The sequence below is a fragment of the Heterodontus francisci genome, chromosome 18 (genome assembly GCF_036365525.1).
Source record: "Heterodontus francisci isolate sHetFra1 chromosome 18, sHetFra1.hap1, whole genome shotgun sequence".
Lineage (NCBI taxonomy): Eukaryota > Metazoa > Chordata > Chondrichthyes > Heterodontiformes > Heterodontidae > Heterodontus > Heterodontus francisci.
Genome location: NC_090388.1, coordinates 10,498,700 through 10,524,547, shown reverse-complemented (window position 1 = coordinate 10,524,547; position 25,848 = coordinate 10,498,700). Strand labels below are relative to the sequence as shown.

General features: G+C 44.8%; 1 protein-coding gene across 9 annotated transcripts in view; it reads left to right on the top strand.

The window, feature by feature from the left end:
- The window catches only part of tspan9a (tetraspanin 9a), a 233,536-nt gene that overhangs the window by 197,745 nt on the left and 9,943 nt on the right, over positions 1-25,848 (top strand). For all 9 annotated transcript variants that reach the window (XM_068050232.1, XM_068050233.1, XM_068050234.1 and 6 more), the window contains 4 exons: positions 1,530-1,604; positions 18,833-18,934; positions 20,476-20,607; positions 20,703-20,786. In XM_068050232.1, coding sequence (XP_067906333.1) covers positions 1,530-1,604; positions 18,833-18,934; positions 20,476-20,607; positions 20,703-20,786 — 393 coding nt within the window. The remainder of the gene's footprint in view (positions 1-1,529; positions 1,605-18,832; positions 18,935-20,475; positions 20,608-20,702; positions 20,787-25,848) is intronic.

Below are 25,848 nucleotides of genomic sequence, written 5' to 3'. Positions count from 1 at the left end.
GTGGCCGTGGGCCACCCTGTGGAGGGGCTCCCTCTCCACAATGATGGTCCAGCAGCTGTGGCCACTTTTTTTATTTCAAATTTTTTAAAGTTGCTGAGTGGGTGCATCAAGATGGAGGCGCCTCTCTCTCCCTTACCTGCGACAGCAGACTGCAGGTCCTTCAGTGCTGGAGGGTCTCCTATTGGTCCTCCAGCTTCAAGAGCCCACCTGCTGCTCTTAATTGAACGTCAAGCGTGCCCTCTGGCCACTAATTAGCCAATCCAGGCAAAATCCATGTAGATTTGTTGCTCCCAACACAATGCGGGGTCGTGACCTGTATATGACCCCAACATCGGGCTCCCAACCCCAAACACAAAATCCTGCTCGTAGTCTCACTACAACTTCGAACTTTGTACAGAATGCAATTTCCTTTTTCATTCTGTGTTTATTTTTAAACGGTAAGTATCTAACAAATGCTCAGTACAGATTTCCATGGCAATTACCTTTCTGTGTTGTATTGGAAAGAATCCTAGTTCCACTATCTCTTCTCAACTATGAGATAGTGGGATTATCTCAGTGACTCTCTTCTGCACCCTTTCCAAGGCCTTTACAACCTTGTAGTGAGGAGCCCAAAACTGGACACGGTAATCCAACTGTGGCCTAACCAATGATTAGGTTTAGCATAACCTCTGTGCTTATGTGCTCTGTGCCACTGTTTATAAAACCTATAGTACTATTTGTGACTTTTTTCTCTACTGCAAACTCTTACACAGACCTCAGATCTGCTTGATCTCTTTTCCACGACCCAGTCAGTGATCTATAACATGATCCCAACACGGTAACTGATCCCTTATTCTATTTCTGATACTTTGAGCGTAACCCAAAGGAAAACCATCCCTTTCTGTGGATGGACAATGCCCTTCCCTCTTCCTGCAGTTTTCTCCTTGGAATGTGGTGTCACTGGCCAGGCCAGCATTTATTGCCCATCCCTAATTGCCCTTGAGAAGGTGGTGGTGAGCTGCCTTGAACCGCTGCAGTCCATGTGGGGTAGGTACACCCACAGTGCTGTTAGGGAGGGAGTTCCAGGATTTTGACCCAGCGACAGTGAAGGAATGGCCATATAGTTCCAAGTCAGCATGGTGGCTTGGAGGGAAACTTGGAGGTAACAATCTCCGGATTTTGCTGCTCTTGCCCTTCCCAGCTGGAGGTGCCAGTGTGAGTTTCTTCAGTGCATCCTGCAGCAGTACCAGCAACTGGAAAATAACTAGACATTCATCTCATTGCTGTTTGTGGGATCCTGCTGTGCATAAAAGTTAACAGTTCGCCCACGACGGCACCTCATAAATATGTCATTTATGTGAAGTGCTGCACAATGGCCTGAGAGATGCTATGTCAAGGCAAATGCTGTTTATTCTTTCTGAACCTGTCTGAATATCCAGCAAAATGATTTGCGTTTCCTAAATGGTTATAAATGATGATTGAAGTGTTTGATTTACAGAATTCCAAGCTCCTGGCTGGTTGAATAATGGGCCCTCTCCTTTCTGTTCCAGTTTTTCATTGTGCTGTTGATCATTTTCTTCATGGAGTTGATACTTGTCATCCTGTTCTTTGTGTATAGGACAGAGGTAAGTGTCTGCCTCATTGCTTGACATCTTGGTCCATGGAGTAATCTGAATCCTGTTCATAAAACTGGAAATACACTGCAGATTTATCGGCAAAAGGCAGCTTAACTTTACAGGTGAACTCTTCATCAGAACAGGCAGCTGCAGGTGCTTTATAGGATACAAGAAGTGAAAACCAATCAGGTACACTAACTGTAATAGCCAATATATAAGAACATAGAACATAAGAAATAGGAGCAGGAGTAGGCCATTCGGCCCCACAAGCCTGCCCCGCCATTCAATAAGATCATGGCTGATCTGCCCTAGACCTCAACTCCTGTTTTGTGCCAGCTCCTCATAGCCCTCAGTTCCCCGATATTTCAAAAATGTATCTACCTCCTCTTTAAATACTTTCAGTGATCTAGCCTCCACAACTCTCTGGGGTAGAGAATTCCAGACATTCCCTAACCTCAGAGAAGAAATTCCTTCGCATCTTAGTTTTAAATTCTGTAACTATGTCCCCTAGTTCGAGATTCCCTCTGTAGTGGAAACATCTTCTCAACATCTACCCTGTCAAGCCCCCTCAGAATCTTGTACATTTCAATAAGATCACCCCTCATTCTTCTAAACTCCAATGAATAAAGGCCTAACCCGTTTAGTCATTCTTGATAAGACAAACCCTTCATCCCAGGAATCAGCCTAGTGAATCTCTTTTGAACTGCCTCCAATGCCAATATATCCTTTCTTAAATACAGGGACCAAAACTGTATACAGTACTCCAGGTGTAGCCTCACCAACACCCTGTACAGCTGTAACAAGACTTCCCTATTTTTAAACTCCAACCCCCTAGCAATAAAGGCCAAAATTCCATTTGCCTTCTTAATTATTTGCTGCACCTGCATGCTAACTTTTTGTGTTTCATGCACAAGAACACCCAGATCCCTCTGTGCTGCACTTTTTTGAAGTCTCTCTCTATTTAAATAATAGTCTGCCTTTTGATTCTTCCTACCAAAGTACATGACCTCCCACTTTCCTACATTAAACTCCATCTGCCAAGTTTTTGCCCACTCACTCAACCTATCTATATCCCCTTGCAGATTCCTTATGTCCTCATCACAACATGCCCTCCCACCTACAGGAGTCAAATATACTAACCACAATAATTGGCTGTATTAAAATATATTGATGACAAGAATTGAATGTACTAACTAAACTCCCCACTAGATAGATTATCTTCAAGTGTTGGTATACTATCTATACAAAAGTTAGACATCCTAACTGTAAGGGTTTACTGACTTTGTGTTGGGTTTGCTAACTATGGGAATCGGTATACCCAGAATACTAACTATAAGAGTGAGTATACTAACAGCAGGATAGGGATATATTAACTCTACCTGAATTATCTCTTCTTTAACAGAAGCCCATTGTTCCGTTACAGTTTTGCCTTCCAATCTTTGATTCCACTTTACCTGGGTCAGATCTGTTCTCACCCCATGGAAATTGGCCCACCTCCAATTAATTATTTTTACCCTGGATTGCTCCATAGCCGTATGATATTGTGATCACTGTCCCTTAAATGTTCCCCTATTGACACCTGATCTACTTGACCCACCACATTCCCCAGAACCAGATCCAGCAATGGCTGCTGCCTCATTGGGCCAGAAACATACTGATCTGGAAAATTCTCCTGATCACACTTCAGAAACTTTTCCCCGTCCCTGCCCTTTACACTATTACTATCCCAGTCTATATCGGGATAATTAAAGTCCCGCATTGTAACTACTCTATAGTTTTTGCACCTCTCTGTAATTTCCTTGCAAATTTGTTCCTCACTATCTTTCCCACTAGTTGGTGGTTTTGATAATACACTCAGGAATGTCATCGTAGCTCGATTGTTTCTTGGCTCTAATCAAATAGATTCTGTCCTTGACTCCTCGCGGATGTATTGATGCACAGTATTTCTGCCTTGTCAAAAGCTTCTTACTAGAATGTTCAGTGATTTAAATTAGTAAATCACATGAAAAATTTGTTGTGCTAAGTGAGTGTTCAGATGTTGCATTGACTGCCCTCCAGATGGGAAAAAACATCACCCCATCCTCTCTGGGGCTTGAGAACTGTTTTGAACACTGGACCATTATGGCTTAATGCTGACTTCATAATACATCTTGAGCCTTACATTGGAGCAGAGATATTCCTTTAATAATTCAACAGTTCATTCAGATCTAGTTGATGCATGAACAGTGGGGAGTTCTGCAAGGATGGAAGACACAGACACAGAGAAAGAGCCAGAGACACACGCGCACGCACACACACAGTCAGACAGAGACACACACACACACACACACACACACACACACACACACACACACACACAGTCAGCAAGAGAAAGACACACACACACACTCACTCAGAGAGAAAGAGACACACACACACACACACACACACACACACACACACACACACACACACACACACACACACACACACACACACACACACACACACTCAGACAGAGACATGCAGACACACACACAGTGTCAGACAGAGATGCACATGCACACACACACACACTCCAAGAGAGAAAGAGACACACACACACACACTCCAAGAGAGAAAGAGACACACACACACACACTCCAAGAGAGAAAGAGACACACACACACACACTCAGACAGAGACATGCAGACACACACACAGAGTGTCAGACAGAGATGCACATGCACACACACACACACTCCAAGAGAGAAAGAGACACACACACACACAGTCAGCAAAAGACACACACACACACTCGGAGAGAGAAAGAGACACACGCACACACACATATACACACACACACACACACACACACACACACAGTCAGACAGAGACACGCAGATACACAGTGTCAGACAGAGATGCACATGCACGCACACACACACACACTCCGAGAGAGAAAGAGACACACACACACACACACACACACACACAGTCAGCAAGAGAAAGAGACACACACACACACGTGGACAAGATGCTGCCATTAATAAAAAAATTGTTGCTGTTTGGAAAAAATATGAAATATCCAGTTGTGCAAATTAAGCAGTTTGAAAATGATAGTCAAAGAGGCATTTTTTTTTTTACAGATTTGAATTCTTTCTGCTATGCTGTTGATTAGACTCCTTATTACTGTTACTGTGCCCAAACACAGATTGGATCAGTCAGTGTTAGATGTTTCTGCAAACTGGTGGAATTGACAGTGCGGTCTGCCCAATATTCACACCTCAGGGCCAGTTGGTTCTGCAAGTCCTCAGTGTGAATGATCAGTGCGTAGGTGAATTGAATTCAGATGCTTACCAGCACGGGTGGAAGTGGTGTAGTGTTACTGAGTCCATGAAAAATGACTGCTTCACGGAAGCTACCTATTCACGGAAAAGCTACCTTTCACCTGCTGTTGATTAAATGCAGACAGATTGTGGGTAAAATTCAACATTGGTAGCAGTGCAAAGTGGGAGGTAGCAGATCAGATGCTTGCTATATACCCACTATTTGACCGTCCCTACCCATTGTGCAGTCTCGCCCTTTGTACACCCTCATGCGTTCTACTCCCCCACCAGTTGCACGCCTGTTCTGCCTGAGTATTGAAGTCAATGGAAAGCTGAACCAAGGATATCAGTGGGGTTTATAGCTGTAGAATTGCTATTTTGCGCCCCTTCATAGTTTTAACCCAATTGACAGCTGCCTGGTCAAGATATTAATAAACAACTATCACAGATGTTTCAACTGTGTGACAAACATCTACTGCAACCAACAAACACTAATGAAGCACTGGATATAATTTTGGGAAATTCAGTGGTTTGTGACTGGGCTTTGTTTCAGTGCAGAGTGAATGGGAATGGTATATCATGCGTGAGCAGGCCACAGTCTGGAGCCAGTGAACATTCATGAAGTCACTTTCAGGGATCCAGTTATATTGAAACAGTGCAGGGAAGTACCTTGGTTGTTTTGATGTCAATGGTGAATAGGAGAGTTTGCAATTGCTGCAACATTGAGTTCTATACTGTGTAATGTTCATTTACCAGTTCCATATTAAATAAATTATGTTAGTTAATAGCTTCTGTCTCTGATACTAGGAGGTCATGTGACATCTAGTGGAAAACTTGTATACAGTGGCAAGAATTCTTCATGTAACCAAGGGGTCTAACTATTGTTGACTTGGATATTGGACAGGGAATAGCACATTCCGCATCATAAGGCTCACAAGGTCCACCTACAGGGAGAAATGGGTGGTGGTTAATTTAAGTAGAATATAAAATCCAAGAATGTAGCCCATGTCTGATCACATTCTCAGGGCATCCCAACGTGCCGCACAGATTTGTGCCAATGCTGAAAACAGACTGGTAAATTGTTTATTATCCACTGCCTCAGGGAAAATAACTCCCAGTTAGCATGTTAATCATTTTTCATCTCAGCACCTTCTCCCTAAAGTAGTGTGAATTGAAAGCAACTCCAAATCCATTCTGTGAGAAAATGGTCAAAATAATTCCCAAAACATGGCATGCACCAATAAAGTAAAACTGTAGACTTGACGCACACAGCAGCGTGTGTGTGTTTACATATGTGTGTACCCATATGTGCCTGCTTGTGGTGCATGTGTGTGTTAGTCTGTATCTGTAGATGCATGTGTCGAAACATACAGTCAGTCTTAACGACACAGGAGGCCATTCAGCCCATCAAGTCCATGCCAGCTCTCTGTACAGCAATCCAGTCAGTCCCATTCCCCTGCTCGATCACTGTAGCCCTACAAGTTTATTTCTCTCAAGTGCACATCCAATTTCCTTTTGAAATCATACATCGTCTCTGTTTCCACCACCCTCGTAGACAGCGAGTTCCAGGTCATTACCACTCGCTGCGTATAAAAAGAATTTCTTCCTCACATCACCATGCCGCATACTCCCCCGCCACCGCACCCCCCCCCCCACCCCCCATATTTCTTGCCCAAAACCTTCAAACTGTGTTCCCTAGTGCTTGTATCATCAACTAATGGGAACAGGTTTTCTTTGTCGACCTTATCTAAGCCTTGTACACCTCTATCAAATCTCCCCTCAATCTCCTTTGCTCCAAGGAAAACAATCCCAGCTTCTCCAACCTAACCTTGTGGCTAAAATCCCTCATCCCTGGAACCATTCTGATAAATCTCCTTTGCACCCTCTCAAGGACCCTCATAGAATAATGCGCCACAGAAGGAGGCCCTTCACACATGTGCCAGCTCTTTGGGATTCAATTAGGTCTCACTTCTTTGCTTGTTCTCCAAAGCCTTATAACTTTTTCCCCCTTCAAGTATTGGTCCAATTCCCTTTTGAAAGTTACTATTGAATCTGCTTCCACCGCCCTTTCAAGCAGCGCGTTCCAGATCACAACAACTTGCTGTGCAAACAAAAAAAGGTTTCTCGAGTTGCTTCTGGTACTTTTGTTAATCACCTTAAATAGGTCATCTCCAGTTAATGGCCCTCCTGCCACTGGAAACAGTTTCTTCTTCACCACTCTGTCAAAGCTATTCTGAAGACCTCTATCAAATCTCCTCTTTACCTTGCCTGCTCCAAGGAGAGCAGCCCCAGCTTCTTCAGTTTCTCCATATAACTGAAGTCCATCATCTCTGGCACCATTTTAGTAAATCATTTCTGCACCCTCTCCAAGACCTCATTGAAAAATCATAAAATAGTACAGCACAGAAGGAGGCCATTCGGCCCATCAGATCTGCACTAGCTCTTTTGAAGTTAGTCCCACTCCCCCGCTCTTTCCCCAGAGCCCTGCAATATTTTCTTCTTCGAAAGGTTATCCAATTCTCTTTTGAGCATTACTATTGAATCTGTATCCACTGCCCTATCAGGCAGAGCATTCCAAATCCTTACCACTCATTGCATAAAAATGTTCTTTCTCAGGTTGCCTGTGGTTCCTTTGCCAATCACCTGATTCTGTGCCCTCTGGTTATTGACACTTCATCCATTGGGAACAAATTCTCTTTATTTACACTATCTAAAAAAAAAAAATCCATGCTGGTTGTTATTTATTTGCCTACATTTTTCCAAGTACTAATTAATTTTGTCCTGGATTATCATCACTGCCTCCTTTTTTAAGTGCTACGTCCCGTTCTCTAATGAAAACAGATGCAAAGTATTCATTTCGTACCTCAGCCATGTCTCCTGCTTCAATACGACGATCTTTTTGGTCCTGAATCTGTCCCAGCCTTCCTTTAACAATCCTTTTACTATTTGCATGTTTATGAAAGATTTTTGGATTTCCTTTTAAGTTAGTCGCTAATCTCGTTTCATACTCTCTCTTTGCCCTTCTTATTGTCTTTTTAGGATCTTCTTTTACTTTACTTTCTATATTCAGCTTATTTCTCTACTATATTATTAACCTTACAATTGTCGGGCGCCCCCTTTTTTGGTCTCATTTTAACCTCTATACCTTTCGTCATCCAGGGAGCTTTAGATTAGGATGCCCTTCCTTTCCCTGTCATGGGAATGTGTCTACTCTCCATCCGAACCTTTTCCTGTTTAATTAATCTGCCATTTTTTTATTCCAATCCGCCTGGCCTGATCCCTTTCCAACTCACCCTCTTCCGTTAAGTATTTTTACACTTGATTGTACTTTGTCCTTTCCAAAACTATTCTAAACTTGATATTATGATCACTCTTCACCAAATGTATCTCCCACTGATACATGCTTCACTTATCCCACTTTATCCCCAGAATTAGATCCAGCATTGCTCCCTTCCTTGTTTGGTTGGATACACACTGATCAAGAAAAGTTCTCCTCTACACCTTTCAGGAATTCCTCTGCCCTTTTTGCCCTTTACACTATTAGTATCCCAGTCTATATTAGGATAATTCAGTCTAGATTAGGATAACTTAAGATCCCATTATCACTACTCTTCGGTTCTTGCATCTTTCTGCAATTCACAAGAACACAAGAAATAACAGGAGTAGACCAAATGGCCCATCTAGCCTGCTCCACCATTCAATATGATCATGGCTGCTCTTAGGATTTAACTCCACATTCCCGCCTGCTCACCATACCCCTTGATTCCCTGAGAGACCAAAAATCTATTTTATCCCAGCCTTAAATGTATTCAACAATGGAGCATCCACAACCCTCTGGGGTAGAGAATTGCAAAGATTCACAACCCTTTGAGTGAAGTAATTTCTCCTCATCTCAGTCCTAAATGATCGGCCCCTTTTGCTGCGACTGTGCCCCCGTGTTTTTGATTCCCCGACCAGCGGAAATAATCTGTCAGTCTCTACCCTATCCAGCCCCTTTAGAACCTTATATGCCCGGAATTCCAGCCAAAAATTCAGTGGCGAGCCCGCCTCTGCCAATCCTGGGGACCCAGGCCAGGATTTTTCACAGCACGGGCCTTTAATTGGTCTTGGGCGGGACTTCCACCTCCTCGAAGCAGGAAGTCCCACCTAATAGGGATCAGCAGGCTGGCTGCTCTTTTTTTTATTCATTCAGGGATGTGGGCATCACTGACTAGGCCAGCATTTATTGCCCATCCCTAATTGCCCTTGAGAAGGTGGTGGTGAGCTGCCTTCTTGAACCGCTGCAGTCCATGTGGGGTAGGTACACCCACAGTGCTGTTAGGGAGGGAGTTCCAGGATATTGACCCAGCGACAGTGAAGGAACGGCGATATAGTTCCAAGTCAGGATGGTGTGTGACTTGGAGGGGAACTTGCAGGTGGTGATGTTCCCATGTAGTGCTGCCCTTGTCCTTCTTGGTAGAAGTCGTGGGTTTGGAAGGTGCTGTCTAAGGAGCCTTGGTAAGTTACTGCAGTGCATCTTGTAGATGGTACACACTGCTGCCACCGTGCATTGGAAGCGGTGGCCACTGCTGGGACTAGACCCAGCCATCAAAAGGAAGAGGAAGGAGAGCCCCGGAAAGCAGGTAAGTTTTTGGGCTTTGCTGGGACAATCGGCCGAACCCCGTTGAGGTGAGGGGGCTCGGTTAGGAGGATGGGAGGTGTGTTGTGCGGTGGGGGCGGTTGGGGCTTTGGGGTGACCCTCCATGGGGCACAAGGCGCCCGATCAGGAGGGCCACCACCCCAGGCTGCAAGAAGGCTGCCAGGTTTCACCTAGTGGTGGTCTAGGCGCCTTTGCGTTAATTGGCCACTTAAGGGCCGTGATTGGCCTGGGGCAGGCAGGCCGTTTCTATCCGCCGCCACCCCGCTTAAAATTGTAGTGAGGGCGGGAAGGCATTGGTAACAGCCTCCCTGCCTCCCACTCGATTTTTACAGAGCCCCACCCTGCCACCAGCCCGCTTGTTGAGGGGTCGTAAAATTCCTTTCCCATGTTTTAAACAGATCACCTCTCATTCTTCTAAACACCAGAGAATGCAGGCCCAATTTACTTAGTCTCTCATCATAGGACAACTCCCTCATCCCAGGGACCAATCTAGTGAACCTTCGACTTCCACGTAACTCCTTCCCACTATTTAATGGCTTGTATTAATGTTCCCTAATTCTAACCAAATAGACTCTGTCTTTGGCCGCTCAACTATCTCATTCCTCTCCAGTGTTGTAATAGTTTTGTTGATCAATGTACCATTACTTTTTCCTTCCCTATCTTTCCTGATTATCTTCTAGCCAGAAATATTATGTTCTCAATCCTCCCCTTCTTTGAGCCAGGTCTCTGTTCTTGCCATTGTAATTTAGTCCCGTGCGGTGACTTGTGCCTGCAGCTCACTAACCTTATTTATCATGCTCCATGCATTTACGCCCAGGTACTCCAAACCCATCTTAGATGGTCTTGCCTTTGCTCCCTGTCTGATCCCTCCTATTTCTGAACCATTTGCTCCAGTGCTATTTTTCTCTCCCAGCCCTCTATGCATCTAGCTTCTCCTCTCTTACATTTCATCCTTATGCCCATCTCCTGCCAAATTCATTTAAACCTTCCCCATGGCATTAGTTGACCATCCTGCGAGGATATTCGATGCAGATCTGTTGAGGTACAACCTGTCCATTTTGAACATGTCCCTTCCTCCCCAGAACTGATCCCAATGCCCCAGGAATCCGAAATCCTCCCTCCTGCACCATTTGTCCAGCCGAATGTTAACCTGTTTTAACCTACTATTCCTTTACTCACTAGCGCCTGGCACTGGGAGCAATCAAGAGATTACTCCATCTTCGAGGTCCTACACTTTAGCCTCCTCCTCACCTCCTTCTCTCTCTGCGCTAAATTCCCACTCTTACCAAAATCTCATCACCACTCCATTCAGCAGATACTCCCTGTTCTGTGCTCTCCTCCCTTTGCAGACAACCAATAGTTAACAAGGGAATAAAAGCAAAATACTGCGGATGCTGGAAATCTGAAATAAGAATAGAAAATGCTGGAAATACTCAGCAGATCTGGCAGCATCTGTGGAGAAACAGAGTAAAGATATTTCTGTGGCGAAACCCTTGTTGGTTTGTCTGTGCTGCTTTCAGCTTGTACCTTACTATTGGTTGTTGTGGACTGTGATTGTTTTGATTGGGAGAGATCCCGTCATATAGGGGTTTGTGTCTATACTGTTACCGTGGTTTGTGCCAGAACCCCATAATATTTAAAAGCCACTTAAACTTGTGAGTAATGGGGACTGTGGAATTGGTGAACACTTGTCTTATTTTGGGTGGGACAAAATTGTACATATTTGAAACCATTTCATTGAAAGTTTATGGCACAGAAAGAGACCACTTGGCTCATCGTGTCTGTGCCAGCCGAAAGCCGAGCCACCCAGCCTGATCCCACCTTCCACCATTTGGTCCGTAGCCCTGCAGATTACGGCACTTGAGGTCCATTTCCAGAGAACTTGTAAATGAGTTGACGGTTTCTGCCCCTATTGCCTTTACAGACAGTGAGTTCCAGACCCCCACCACCCTCTGAGTGAAAAAAACCCTTCCTCATCTCTCCTCTAATCTTTCTACCAATCACTTTAAATCTATGCCCCCTAGTCACTGATCTCTCTGCTAAGGTAAATTGGCCCTTCACGTCATAATCTTAATCTGCCAGGGAGTGAAACTCTTCAGTCAATTGAAACGTGAGGAAAACTACATCAATATAAATAGCTGTAAAAATTTAAATAACTACAACTAAGATTCATTTCCTTACATCGTGTTTGTGTGAGAACCTCTAGTTCAGTTGGTAATGAAGCTATTTCAGTCTGTCCTTGTAATCTGGGTTCCACAAGCTGATTCCATCTGATACGCCAGATGGTGCAGACTAATCAGACTCCAAAGGAGGATCAGTCACTCCTGTTAAAAGCCTGTGACCTTCTCCTCACTGCCATTAGTAATCACACAAACCAGCTGGAACAAGCTGACAAACTGTTTAAACTGATGAGGAGGTGGTTTCCTGCAAAACACACATTCTCACACATTGGCCTGAACCTTAGTTCAAGGATTTCACTGTGATCGCCCCAAACAGATACAGTAAATCTCAGCGCCTAATTTAAAAAGATTTCTTTCTTTGAAAGGGGAGAGGAAACTTTGAGCAAACAGTCAGCAACAACACGGAGATTAAACACATAGGGAGGCCATTCAGCCTGTCACCCCACTGCTGGTGCTGGAGCTCTCTGCTCTCATCACATTCCCCTGCATCCTTTTAATAAAACTTCTGAATTTATGCCGTCGCAGCACGTAACTCAGTTCCGTCCTGGCGAGTCCAAGTAAAATTGCCGAGCTGTGATTTTAAGTGTTGAATGTCTGAATCCCAGTATCTCACAATCTCGCCCAAAACACTTCTACAATTCACTTCAGTCACGCACATCCCCCAACCCTCTATCATGCACGTTCTTCCCACCCTCAGCCACATACTCTCCCCACTCTCACTCACACTCTGCTCTCCCCCTCCCACCTATCCCAGATTGCACTCCCCCGAGGTTCTATCGTTATCGGTATCAGCACTGAAAACCGGTTTGCGAGCACCACACTCCTGGCAGATTCCTGCAATGCCTGTCTCCTCTTCCTTTGTAGCTGCAGGGTAACTGCTGCCTGAAACAGGCAATCCTGCAAACTATTTCAGTTTTGAAACAGGAGATGATTAGTTTTATTCATCTGTTTGAGATTCCCAACCAACCATCAAAATTGTGACCGAGATGTACAAACAGTTCATCTCCTAACAACAGTGAACACTAAAGCACTTATTCCATTTCCCTGTGCACAGAATGAACGACGATGGGATGCCGGAATGTTATGGGCACAAGCTGAAGATTTTATGAACAAATCCACTTAGTACATGCAGAGAATTAGTTATTACAGTACAAGGCATGAGAAACTCTGGTTAAAGAGTCAGATTGTAGCAGATTAACTTGTCACCTCACATTAGGGAACACTGGAGCCGGTTCCAGGTTATTTAATGCTCCTTGACCAGAGATGTAAAATTCTCCAATAACTGGGGGAAAGTGTCAATGATTGTACAACCTTACTAGCAGCACTAAACCTGGGTACCGGGACAGAGGTGGGGGGGGGGGGGGGGGGGGGGTCAGATACCCCACAATGACCTGGCGATGAACCAGTTGGTGAGTTAGCTGTTCAGCTCACACAAAGCAAGTCTGGGTCAGTTCATCCAAATGGGATTGAGGAGGGTGAGGAGAGGGAGTTTAAAAGTTCTAAATGTAACTGAGTGGGCTATAAGATTGCTGTTGTAGAGGTTTCTTAGCTAGTGCTTTTCATACTGGACTCGCAACCCAGAGAACATATTTCTATTCACAACCACAAAGTGCCTCTTCCTCTTAAGCCGGGAACACACGGTCTTGTGTTTCTAAAAATAAACCATGTGACGGGGCACTCACCCTGCACCCCTTCTACGGCAAACCCCACACTGCTTTATATCCTTTATGCATTCCACAGACTCACGAGTGTTTTGTGTACTCGGACACTCTGGGGACAGGCCACGAAAGGGAAGGTGCAGAACATAAGAAATAGGAGCAGGAATAGACCATTCAGTCCTCGAGTCTGCTCCACCATTCAATATGATCATGGCTAATGGTCTACCTCAACTCCACTTCCCACCCACTCGCTATATTCCTTGATTCCCTGAGAGATCAAAAATCTGTCTATCTCGGCCTTAAATATATTCAGCGATGGAGCATCCACAACCCTCTGGGTAGAGAATTCCAAAGATTCACAGCCCTTTGAGTGAAGAACAAAGAACAGCACAGGAACAGGCCATTCGGCCCTCCAAGCCTGCGCCAATCTTGATGCCTGCCTAAATTAACACCTTCTGCACTTCCAGGGCCCATATCCCTCTATTCCCTTCCTATTCATGTATTTGTCAAGATGTCTCTTAAACGTCGCTATCGTATCTGCTTCCACCACCTCCCCTGGCAGCAAGTTCCAGGCACTCACCACCCTCTGCGCATCCCCTCTAAACTTTGCCCCTCTCACCTTAAACCTATGTCCCCTAGTAACTGACTCTTCCACCCTGGGAAAAAGCTTCTGACTATCCACTCTGTCCATGCCGCTCATAACTTTGTAAACCTCTATCATGTCGCCCCTCCACCTCCGTCGTTCCAGTGAAAACAATCCGAGTTTTTCCAACCTCTCCTCGTAGCTAATGCCCTCCAGACCAGGCAACATCCTGGTAAACCTCCTCTGTACCCTCTCCAAAGCCTCCACGTCCTTCTGGTAGTGTGGCAACCAGAATTGCACGCAATATTCTAAGTGTGGCCTAACTAAGGTTCTGTACAGCTGCAACATGACTTGCCAATTTTTATACTCTATGCCCCGACCGATGAAGGCAAGCATGCCATATGCCTTCTTGACTACCTTATCCACCTGCATTGCCACTTTCAGTGACCTATGGACCTGTACGCCCAGATCTCTCTGCCTGTCAATACTCCTAAGGGTTCTGCCATTTACTGTATACCTCCCACCTGTATTAGACCTTCCAAAATGTATTACCTCACATTTGTCCAGATTATGAGGAGAATTTTCTCCTCATCTCCATCCTAAATGATCGACCCCTTATCCTGAGACTGTGCCCCCGTGTTCTAGGTTCCCCAGCCTGGGGAAACAACCTCTCAGTGTCTACCCTGTCAAACCCCTTCAGAATCTTGTATGTTTCAATGGGAGCATCTCTCATTCTTATAAATTCCAGAGAATGGAGGCTCCATTTACTCAGTCTCTCATACGAACATATGATCAAGGAGCAGAAGTAGTGTCTTCGGCCCCTCGAGCCTGCTCCGCCATTCAATAAGATCATGGCTGATCTGTTTGGGTTTCAAATTCCAAACTCTCATTTACCCCCAATAATCTTTGATTCCCTTGCCTAACAAGAATCTATCTACCTCTGCCTTAAAAATATTCAATGACCCCGCCTCCACCACCTTCTGAGCAGAGAATTCCAAAGTTGCACAACCGTCTGAGAAAAAATTTCTCCTCATCTCTGTCCTAAAAGGGCGACCCCTAATTTTAAAACAGTGCCCCCTAGTTCTGGACTCACCCACAAGAAGAAACATCCTTTCCACATTTACCTGGTCAAGACTGTGCAGGCTCTTATAAACTTCAATCAAGTCTCCCCTCACTCTTCTAAACTCCAGTGAAAACAAGCCCAGTCTGTCCAACCTTTCCTCATAAGACAACCCGCTCATTTCAGGTATCAATCTAGTAAACCTCCTCTGATCCGCCTCCAACGCATTTACATCGCTCCTTAAATAAGGAGACCAAAACTGCACACAGTATTCGAGATGTGGTCTCATCAATGCCCTGTATAACTGAAGCATAACATCCTTACTTTTATTTTCAATTCCTCTCTTAATAAGAGATCGCATTCCATTAGCCTTCTTTATTAACTGCTGTTCCTGTATACTAACTTTTTGTGACTCATGCACTAGAACACCTAGATCCCTCTGCACCTCAGAATTCTGCAGTTGTTCTCCGTTTAAGTAATACTCTGCTTTTTTATTCTTCCTGCCAAAGTGAACAACTTTGCATTTTCCCACATTACACTCCTTCTGCCAGATTTTTGCCCACTCACTCAACCTATCTATATGGACTGCAACTTCCTTATGTCCTCTTCACAACATACTTTCTTACCTATCTTTGTGTCAGCTGCAAATTCAGCTACCATGCCATCGCTCCCCCCATCTAAGTCATTGATATAAATTGTAAAAAGTTGAGGCCCCAACACAGACCTCTCCAGGGCTCCTCAAAAAAGGACCCATTTATGCATACTCTGTTTTCTGCCTGCCAGCCAGCCAATCTTCTATCCATGCTAATATATTACCCCCTACACCATGAGTTCCTACTTTGCGCAATAACCTTTTATGTGACATCTTGTCAAATGCCTTCTGGAAATCCAAGTCCAGTACATCAACGGGCTCCCCTTAATCAACGGCACATGTCACTCCTTCAAAGAACTCCAATAAATTGGTTAAACATGATTTCCCTTTCAAAAAAACCCATGCTGACTATTCCTGATTACCTTGAGTTTTTCTAAATGCCCTGCTACAACCTCCTCAATGATTGATTCTAACACCAGTCTTTCCAGTCTGATGGGACCTTACCAGAATCTAGTGAATTTTGAAAATATAACACCAATGCATCTAATACCTGATCAGCCACCTCTTTTAGGACCCTAGGATGAAGTCCATCAGGCCCTGGGGACTTGTCAGCCCGCAGCTCCATCAGTTTGGTCAGTACCACGTCCCTGGTGATTGTAATTTCATAGGACATTTCATCATAGGACAACCCTCTCAACCCAGGAACCAATCCAATGAACCTTGGCTGCACAGCCTCCAAGACAAGTATATCCATCCTTAGATATGGAGACCAAAACTCCAAGTGTGGTCTCACCAAAGCCCTGTACAATTGTAGCTTGACTTCCTTATTCTTGTACTCCAATCCCCTTGCAAGTCACGCCAACATGCCATTTGCCTTTCTAATTGCTTGCTAACTTTGTGTTCCTTATTTTAGTACTGCAAAGTCTCTGTAAACATCAACATTTAAAAGTTTCACACCTTTTTAAAAATATTCTTTTTTATTCTTATTACCAAAGTGAATAACCTCACACTTACTCACATTATATTCCATCTGCCATCTTGTTGCCCACTCAGTTAGCCTGTCTATATCTCTTTGCAGCCTCTCTCTCTTCTCCCTGTAGCTTACATTCCCATCTTGTTTTGTATTGTCAGCAAACTTAGATACATTACTCTCAGTCTGCTTATCTAAGTCACTAATATAGATTGTAAATAGCTGAGGTACCAATCCTTGTGGCACTCCAGTAGTTACAGCCTGCCAACTTGAAAATGCCCCATTTATCCCTACTCTTTGCTTCCTGTCAGTTAACCAATCCTCTATCCATGCTAATATATTACCCCCAACTCCATGAGCCTTTGTCTTGCCTATTAATCTTTTGTGAGGCACCTTATTGAATGCCTTTTGGAACTCCAAGTATACTACATCTACTGGTTCCCCCTCATCTACCCTACTAGTTGCATCCTGAAAAAACTCTAATATATTTACCAAACACGATTTCCCTTTTGTAAAACTATGTTGACTTTGTCTGATCATACTGCGATTTTCTAAGTGCATTGTTAAGACATTCTTAATAATAGATTCTCGCACTTTCCTGATGTCTGGCATCAGGCTAACTGGTCTGTCATTCCCTTTTTTCTCTCTCCCTCCTTTCTTGAATAGCAAGGTTGCATTTGCTAACTTCCAATCCGCTGGGACCACTCTAGAAGACAAGCCAGCCACTGTGCAGGGCTAAAGAATAACAGGCTGCGGTCCAGGTCTCACTCAGGCACAGGATAGCGACGCCTTCATCCAAACTCAGCAGGCTTGAGTTCCTGATGCCTGTGCTGTCCTAATCCATTCACAGGCATTCTTGGATAGTGAGCCATAGGCAGAGCCCCGCCACTCAGCTGAACTCATCCTCCCCCGTATTGCACAATATCATGTGCATGCAGCTATTCCCTCTATCCTGAATTCCAACCAAAGAATTTGAGGAATGGCTAAATTAAAGAGGCGTCTCAAGGGAAAGCTCATTTAGAGGTGACACATTAACACTGCTATCAATAATGGATCAGTAAGGAAACCAGACCTGAAGGTTGTTGCTGTCTAAAGACACTTGGGACAAATCTAATTGATGTTGGGACTGGCTGTGAGGTAAAGGCGGATTCAATTAACATTTGATTCTGGCCCCACACGTTCTTTTCAGTCACTGGGGCAACGAACCACTAGCTGTATTTTAAATGGTTCTTAAATTGGATTGTACTCAATACCAGGAAATAGCCCATAAATGTGGCAGAATTGGAAAAAAGATACCTCTCCTCATTACAACACCCTCCCTACATTACGGTACCCCGCCACATTGCGGCCCTCTCCCCTCGTTACGGCACCCTCCCTTCATTGTAACATCCTGTCACTCATCATTCTTGTATCTCCTTGAATCAACTTGTCCTACTTTTTAAACGTAATTATCTGTCGCAGTCCTATTTACTCTTAATTGCAAGTCAATTGATTCAATCTGTTGGATAATTCAGTTTTGTAGCCTAAAAATCCTTCTGGAGTTGTCAGGAATTGAATTAGCAATACAAACAAAAATAAACTCGACTACTGGCAAGATTTCATGTTGAAAGCGGTTTGTAAAACTAGAACAAATTCAATGAACCTTTGTCCGCCCTCTCGATATCAGGTTTCTTTAGAAAGGAGTGTGGGTACAGAATGGACCCGATAGTGTTACAGTCCCATCGCACTCTCTGGGCTGGATTTTTAAGAAACAGCTCAAAAAATGCTGCCGCGATCTCCCGTGTGGCGGCTCATTTAAATAGCCGGGGCAGCCCTCCCCCTCCCCCCTCCAGTCACATGGAAGGTGACGGGCTGTCTGTCATCTGCAATGGCGTCAGCTGCCTGTGCACCACGGAGCCCGATGTCAGGGGCTTGGCAAAAACCTGCCCCTTGTGCGGCACTCTCTCTACTTCACCCAGCCCAGGAAATCCCGGTGTAACACACTCCCAGAGGGCCCGGAAAATCTCCCTTAATATTTTGTAAAACAATATGATAATAATGGTGTTGATTTAATTTGTATTTTATACATAGATTACTTATTACTTAGTTTCAAATCCTGTATTTATGGAGAATGTTGCGATTGCGGTCAATGAACTGGTCCCATAATGAGGGACTAACAATAGCCTGGGCAATGAAGGGAGGCTGTGTGTGCGGAGGTGACTATGAATAGTGTCTTGTTTATTGCCTCAGTCTCTGTCTGAAATGCTGGCTCTCCTTGTTTTCTAACAGGTAGCAGAGTACGCGCGGGCGGATTTAAAGATTGGGCTGCAGTTATACGGATCAAAGGGGAATATTGGACTGACTAACGCGTGGAACATTATTCAGACAGAAGTACGTATCAATGAAGGGCTTCCCCAGATTGCGCTCGCTAATGTTTCATACCGCGGACGATTCATCAACACACTCCTCCTCCACTCCTCCCATCTCTTTCCTCATGCCTGACCCCGATCCAACTCCTCGACCCAGTGCTTGCCTGGGGCATCATCCCGGAGAAAATGTTCGATTTTTTTTTACATTAAAGTGAAGTTTCTGATACATTTTAAGCACTTTTATATTTCATGTTTAATAGATTTCTTATCTAATAGGAGAAATAACATTTAGATTTTAACAGACCAACCAGAACCTTAATTTCCCTGCAGTCACAATCCCAAATTCACCCCCTAATGACCTACATTATACATACACACCAACTTACAAATTAGGAGCAGGATTGGGCCATTCGGCCCCTCTAGCCTGTTCTGCCATTTGATAAGATCATGGCTGATCTGCTTGTGGCCTCAACTCTACTTTTCTGTCTACCCACTAAAACCTTTAGCTCCCTTGTCAATTAAGAATCTATCTAACTCAGTGTTAAAAATATTCAATGACCCAACCTTCACTACTCTCTGGGGAAGAGAATTCCACAGACTAATGACCCTCTGAAAGAAGAAATTTCTCCTCATCTCTGTCTTAAATGGGCAACCCCTTATTTTTAAATTGTGTTCCCTATTTCTAGTCTCTCCCATAAGTGGAAACATCCTCCCAGCATCCACCCTGTCAAGTCTCCTCAGGATCTCACATGTTTCAATAAGATCACCTCACGTTCTCATTAACTCCAGTGGATACAGGCCCAGCCTGTTCAACCTTTCCTCATAAGAGAACTCCTTCATTCCAGGAATCAGTTGAATGAAACTTCTCTGAACTGTTTCTGATACAATGATGTCCTTTCTTAGGTAAACCTGCTTAAATCTAACTACCACACTGTCTCTCACACACACACACTGTATCCCATCTAACTCCCCACACACACTCACACACACTGTACCCCATCCAATTCCTCCCCCCCACATACAGACACAGACTGTACCCCATCTAACTCCCCATCCTTTCACACACACAATATACCCCATCCAACACTCTCCACCTCATCTACCTTCCTCCCCCTCTCAGCATTCCCCACCCCTCTCAGCATTCCCCACCCCTCTCAGCATCCCCCTGCTCTCTCTCAGCATCCCCCTGCTCTCTCTCAGCATCCTCTCTCTCTCTCTCTCTCTCTCTCTCTCTCTCTCTCTCTCTCTCTCTCTCTCTCTCTCTCTCTCTCTCTCTCTCTCTCTCTCTCTCTCTCTCTCTCTCTCTCTGCCTCTCTGCCTCTCTGCCTCTCTCTCTGCCTCTCTCTCTCTCTCTCTGCCTCTCTCTCTCTCTCTGCCTCTCTCTCTCGACTTCGGCCTCTCTCTGTCTCTCTTGGCCTCTGTCTGTCTCTCGACCTGTCTCTGTCTCTGTCTCTCTCTCTTGCTCTCTTTCTCTCTCAGTGCCTCTCTCTCTTTGCCTGCCTGTACACTGTTCAGTACCATTACAGTGATATGTGTGTTTCTCTCTCTCTCTGTGTCCCGCAGTATCAGTGCTGTGGTGTTGATAACGCTACTGACTGGGATACACTACTGGGTGGTAATATTGTTCCTGATTCCTGTTGCGACGAATACAGCAAAGATTGTGGAGAGCACAGTCCCAGCAAGTGGTTTGCGTCGGTAGGTGCACAATATTACAGTATTCTGCTCCCCTAGCAAAGTGTTGTCATCATTCTGTGAGGCACAGATTCTAACAGCACCTCTCTCTGTTTTAGGGTTGCTACAATAAGATTGAGTCATTGCTTGAGCAACAAACAGCTGTTATTGGCTGCATTGTGATGTCCATCGTGGTGATACAGGTAAAGTCTTTCTTTAAATGGCAATTGGCAGCTGCAAAACCCTCGAGCATTTGGCTCCCAACATCCACCGGACTCTCAGACTCCAGTCTATGGCTGAGCGTTTTGGGGGGGTGATGGGCGAGGTGGGGGTGGGGAGGTGGTATTGAGGGTGTTGGGTGTGGGGAGGTGGTATTGAGGGTGTTGGGGGTGGGGAGGTGGTATTGAGGGTGGGGGGGGGCTGTTGGGGGTGGGGAGGTGGTATTGGGGGTGGAGGGTGTTGTGGGGGTGTTGGGGGTGGGGAGCTGGTATTGAGGGTGGGGGGGTCTGTTGAGGGTGGGGAGGTGGTATTGGGGGTGGAGGGTGTTGTGGGGGTGTTGGGGGTGGGGAGGTGGTATTGAGGGTGGGGGGGTCTGTTGAGGGTGGGGAGGTGGTATTGGGGGTGGAGGGTGTTGTGGGGGTGTTGGGGGCGGGGAGCTGGTATTGAGGGTGGGGGGGTCTGTTGAGGGTGGGGAGGTGGTATTGAGGGTGGGGGGTCTGTTGGGGGGTGTTGGGTGTGGGGAGTGGGGGAGGTGGGGAGCTGGTCTACATTCCCGGACTTCTCACTGTTTACTACATTTCCAAGCTTTGTGTCATCTGCAAAATTTGAAATGATGCCCTGTCCACCCAAATCCAAGAGTTTAATATTTTATCAATGGGGAATGGACAAAGCCGTTCATCACAAGTTTGATGGAAGGAATTTTCGACGTCCTTTACTAGATTGAGATATTGATGTCAAAAAGCAGCTAGCTATGGGCTTGGATAGCAGTGATGGGTTTGGTTAAGAGGTGAATGCAGCCCGATGTGGGTAAATTAGCAGGTGAATGCTGATGTGATTGAGTGAGAAATGAGTGATATTCTGATGGTTAAAAGGCAAATTATATTCAAGTTGGTCAGGCAAAAGGAAGTCAGAGTGCCAGAGGCCAATGGGATGCATCCTGAGATCCTGAGTGAGAAGGAGATTATGTTGAACTTGTCTAAGACACTAGTTCAGCCTCAGCTGGAGTACTGCATCCAGTTCTGGGCACCGCACTTTAGGAAAGATGCGAGGGCATTGGAGAGAATAGAGAAAAGATTCATGAGAATGGTTCCAGGGATGGGGAACTTCAGTTGTATGGATAGATTGGAGAAGTTAGGACTGTTTTCCTTGGAGAAGAGAAAGCTGAGAGGTGATTTGATAGAGATATTCAAAATCATGAGGGGTCTGGACAGAGTAGATAGAGAGAAACTGTTCTCACTTGTGAAAGGATCGAGAATGAGAGGGAACAGATTTAAAGTGATTGGCAAAAGAAGCAAAAGCGACATGAGGAAAAACTTTTTCACGCAGCGAGTGGTTAGGCACTGCCTGTAAATGTGGTGGAGGCAGGTTCAACTGAGGCATTCAAAAGGGAATTAGACTCTTATCTGAAAAGAAAGAATGTGCAGGGTTACAGGGAGAAGGCGGAGCATTGGCATTAGGTGAATTGCTCATTTGGAGAGGCTGGTGCAGACACGATGGGCCAAATGGCCTCCTGCTCTGTAACAATTCTGCAATTCTTTAACAACCAGAGCAGTTGTGTGAACCAGCCCCTGGGGGGCACTGCTGAGCACTTCTCACCAGTCTGATGAGCAACCATTCATCACTGGTCTCTGCTTTCTGTCCCATAACCAATTTTGTATCCACACTAACTCTGTCCCTTTTATTCCCGTGGATTTCATGTATATTATGTGGTACTTTATCAACCCTCTCCATTAGTTCATCAAAGGACTCAATCAAGTTTATCAAATATGATTTGCTTTTAACAAATCCATGTTGCCTGTTACTTCCAAGTACCAATAAATTTTGTCCCAGATTATTGTTTTAGTTTTAGTTTTAGAGATACAGCACTGAAACAGGCCCTTCGGCCCACAGAGTCTGTGCCGACCATCAACCACCCATTTTATACTAATCCTACACTAATTCCATATTCCTACCACATCCCCACCTGTCCCTATATTTCCCTACCACCTACCTATACTAGGGGCAATTCATAATGGCCAATTTACCTATCAACCTGCAAGTCTTTGGCATGTGGGAGGAAACCGGAGCAAACCCACGCAGACACAGGGAGAACTTGCAAACTCCACACAGGCAGTACCCAGAATCGAACCCGGGTCGCTGGAGCTGTGAGGCTGCGGTGCTAACCACTGCGCCACTGTGTCTCGAAAGGTTTCCCCACCCCCGACATTAGGACGAGTGGTCTCTAGTTGTGGGGTTTATTCCTCTCCCCTTTCTTGAACATTGATGATGCTCCAATCCTCTGGCACCACCCCCAATATTCAAGGAGGATTGGAAAATTGTAGCTAGAGCCTTCACAATTTCCACCCTGGCTTCCTTCAGCAACTGAGGATACATCCCATCCGGACCGGGTGACTTTTCTACTTTTGAGCGTTGCCAACCTTTCAAGTGCCTCTTTATCCATTTTTGCTCTATCCAATAGCACCACTGTTCACATCTTCATTGTTACATTGGCAGCATCCTCTTCTCTGGTGAAGACAGATACAAAGTACTCATTTAGTATCTCAAACACTCGCTCTGCCTCCACATTCCCTTTTTTTTTTAGATCTCCTTTGTACTTTCTGTATTCAGCTTAGTTGTCTACTGTATGATGAACCTTACAATTGTCATAAGCTTCCTGTCTCTGTTTCATTTTAATCTCTGTATCTTTAATCATCTAGTTTTGGATGCCCTTCCTCTCCCCTTCACTGGAATGTGTCTATTCTGTATCTGACCCGACTCCTCTTTGAAAGCTTCAAATTGCTGATTTACTCTTTTATCTGCCAACTTTTAATCCCAATCTACCTGGGTCAGATCCCTTTACAGCTCATGAAAATTTGCCCTCCCCCATAACTATTCTAAATTGATGATATTTTGATCACTATTTATCAAATGCGCCCCCACTGGAACATGCTCCACTTCATTCCCCAGAACTAGATCCAGCACTGCTTCCTTCCTCATTGGGCTGGAAACATACTGATCAAGAAAGTTCCTTTGTACAGATGCCAAGGGAGAATAGAATATAAATGTAAGCTAGCAAAAAAATATATAAAAACAGAGTGTAAAAGCATCTATAGGTGCGTAAAAAGGAAATGTTTATTTTTTTTATTTAGAGATACAGCACTGAAACAGGCCCTTCGGCCCACCGAGTCTGTGCTGACCAACAACCACCCATTTATACTAATCCTACAATCCCTACCACATCCCTACCATTCTCCTACCACCTAACTTCACTAGGGGCGATTTATAATGGCCAATTTACCTATCAACCTGCAAGTCTTTGGCTGTGGGAGGTAACCGGAGCACCCGGCAAAAACCCATGCAGTCACAGGGAGAACTTGCAAACTCCACACAGGCAATACCCAGAACTGAACCCGGGTCGCTGGAGCTGTGAGACTGCGGTGCTAACCACTGCGCCGCCCGTTTGACTAAGACAAATGTGGGTCCATTACAGGCAGAATCAGGAGAATTTATAATGAGGAATAGAGAAATATCAGAGAAGCTAAAAGATTACATTGTGTCTGTCTTCACTATTTTAGATACAAGAACTCTCCCAGCATTAGAGATCTAAGGGATTAGGGGGAAATGAGGAATTGTAGGAAATTAGTATTAGTAAGAAGGTTGTTTATTTATTTAGAGATACAGCACTGAAACAGGCCCTTCGGCCCACTGAGTCTGTGCCGACCAACAACCACCCATTTATACTAACCCTACAGTAATCTCATATTCCCTACCACCTACCTACACTAGGGGCAATTTACAACGGCCAATTTACCTATCACCTGCAAGTCTTTGGCTGTGGGAGGAAACCGGAGCACCCGACGAAAACCCACGCGGTCACAGGGAGAACTTGCAAACTCCACACAGGCAGTACCCAGAATCGAACCCGGGTCCCTGGAGCTGTGAGGCTGCGGTGCTAGCCACTGTGCTGCCCACTTGTACTGGAGAAATTAATAGGGCTGAAGGTTGATAAGTCCCCAGGACCTGATCGTCAACATCCCAGAGTGTTGAAAGAGCTGGCTTTGGAGATAGTGGATGCATTGGTGATCATCTTCCAAAATTCTACAGATTCTGGAGCAGTTCCTGCAGATTGGAAGGTAGCAAATATCACCCCTCTATTTAAGAAGGCAGGGAGAGAGAAAACAAGGAATTACAGACATCATCAGTCCCTTACATCAGTCATTGGGAAAATTCTAGAATCTATTGTAATTATGATCTGATTGTAATAATCTGATTGGGCATAGTCAACATGAATTTATGAATGGGAAATCATGTTTGTCAAACCTGTTGGAGTTTTTTGAGGATATTACTAACAGAATTGATAAAGGGGAGTTGGTGGATGTGGTATACTTGGATTTTCAGAAGGCCTTTGATAAAGTCCCCCACAGGAGGTTGGTTAGCAAAATTAAAGCACATGGTATAGGAGGTAATATATTGGCATGGATTAAGGATTGGTTAACAGGCAGAAAACAGAGAGTAGGAATAAGCGGGTCAATCTCACTTTGACAGGCTGTGACTAGTGGGGTACTGCAGGGATCAGTGCTTGGGCCCCAGCTGTTCACAATATATATCAATGATTTGGATGTGGGGACCAAATGTAATATTTCCAAGTTCACGGGTGACACAAAACTAGGTGGGAATGTGTGTTGTGAGGAAGATGCAAAGCGGCTTCAAGGGGATTTGGACAGACTTAGTGAGTGGGCAGATAGAATATAATGTGCAGAGTATTTCTTAAATGGTAAGAGATTAGGAAGTGTAGATGTACAAAGGGACCTGGATATCCTTGTCAATAAGTCACTGAAAGCTAACATGCAGGTGCATCAAGCAATTAAGAAGGCTAATGGTATGTTAGCCTTTATCACAAGAGAATTTGACTACAGGAGTAGTGAAGTCTTACTTCAATTTTATAGAACCTGGGTTAGATCTCACCTGGAGTACTGTCTGCAGTTTTGTTCCCCTTACCAGAGGAAGGATATTATTGCCATAGAGGGAGTGCAATAAAGGTTCATCAGACTTGTTACTGGGATGGAG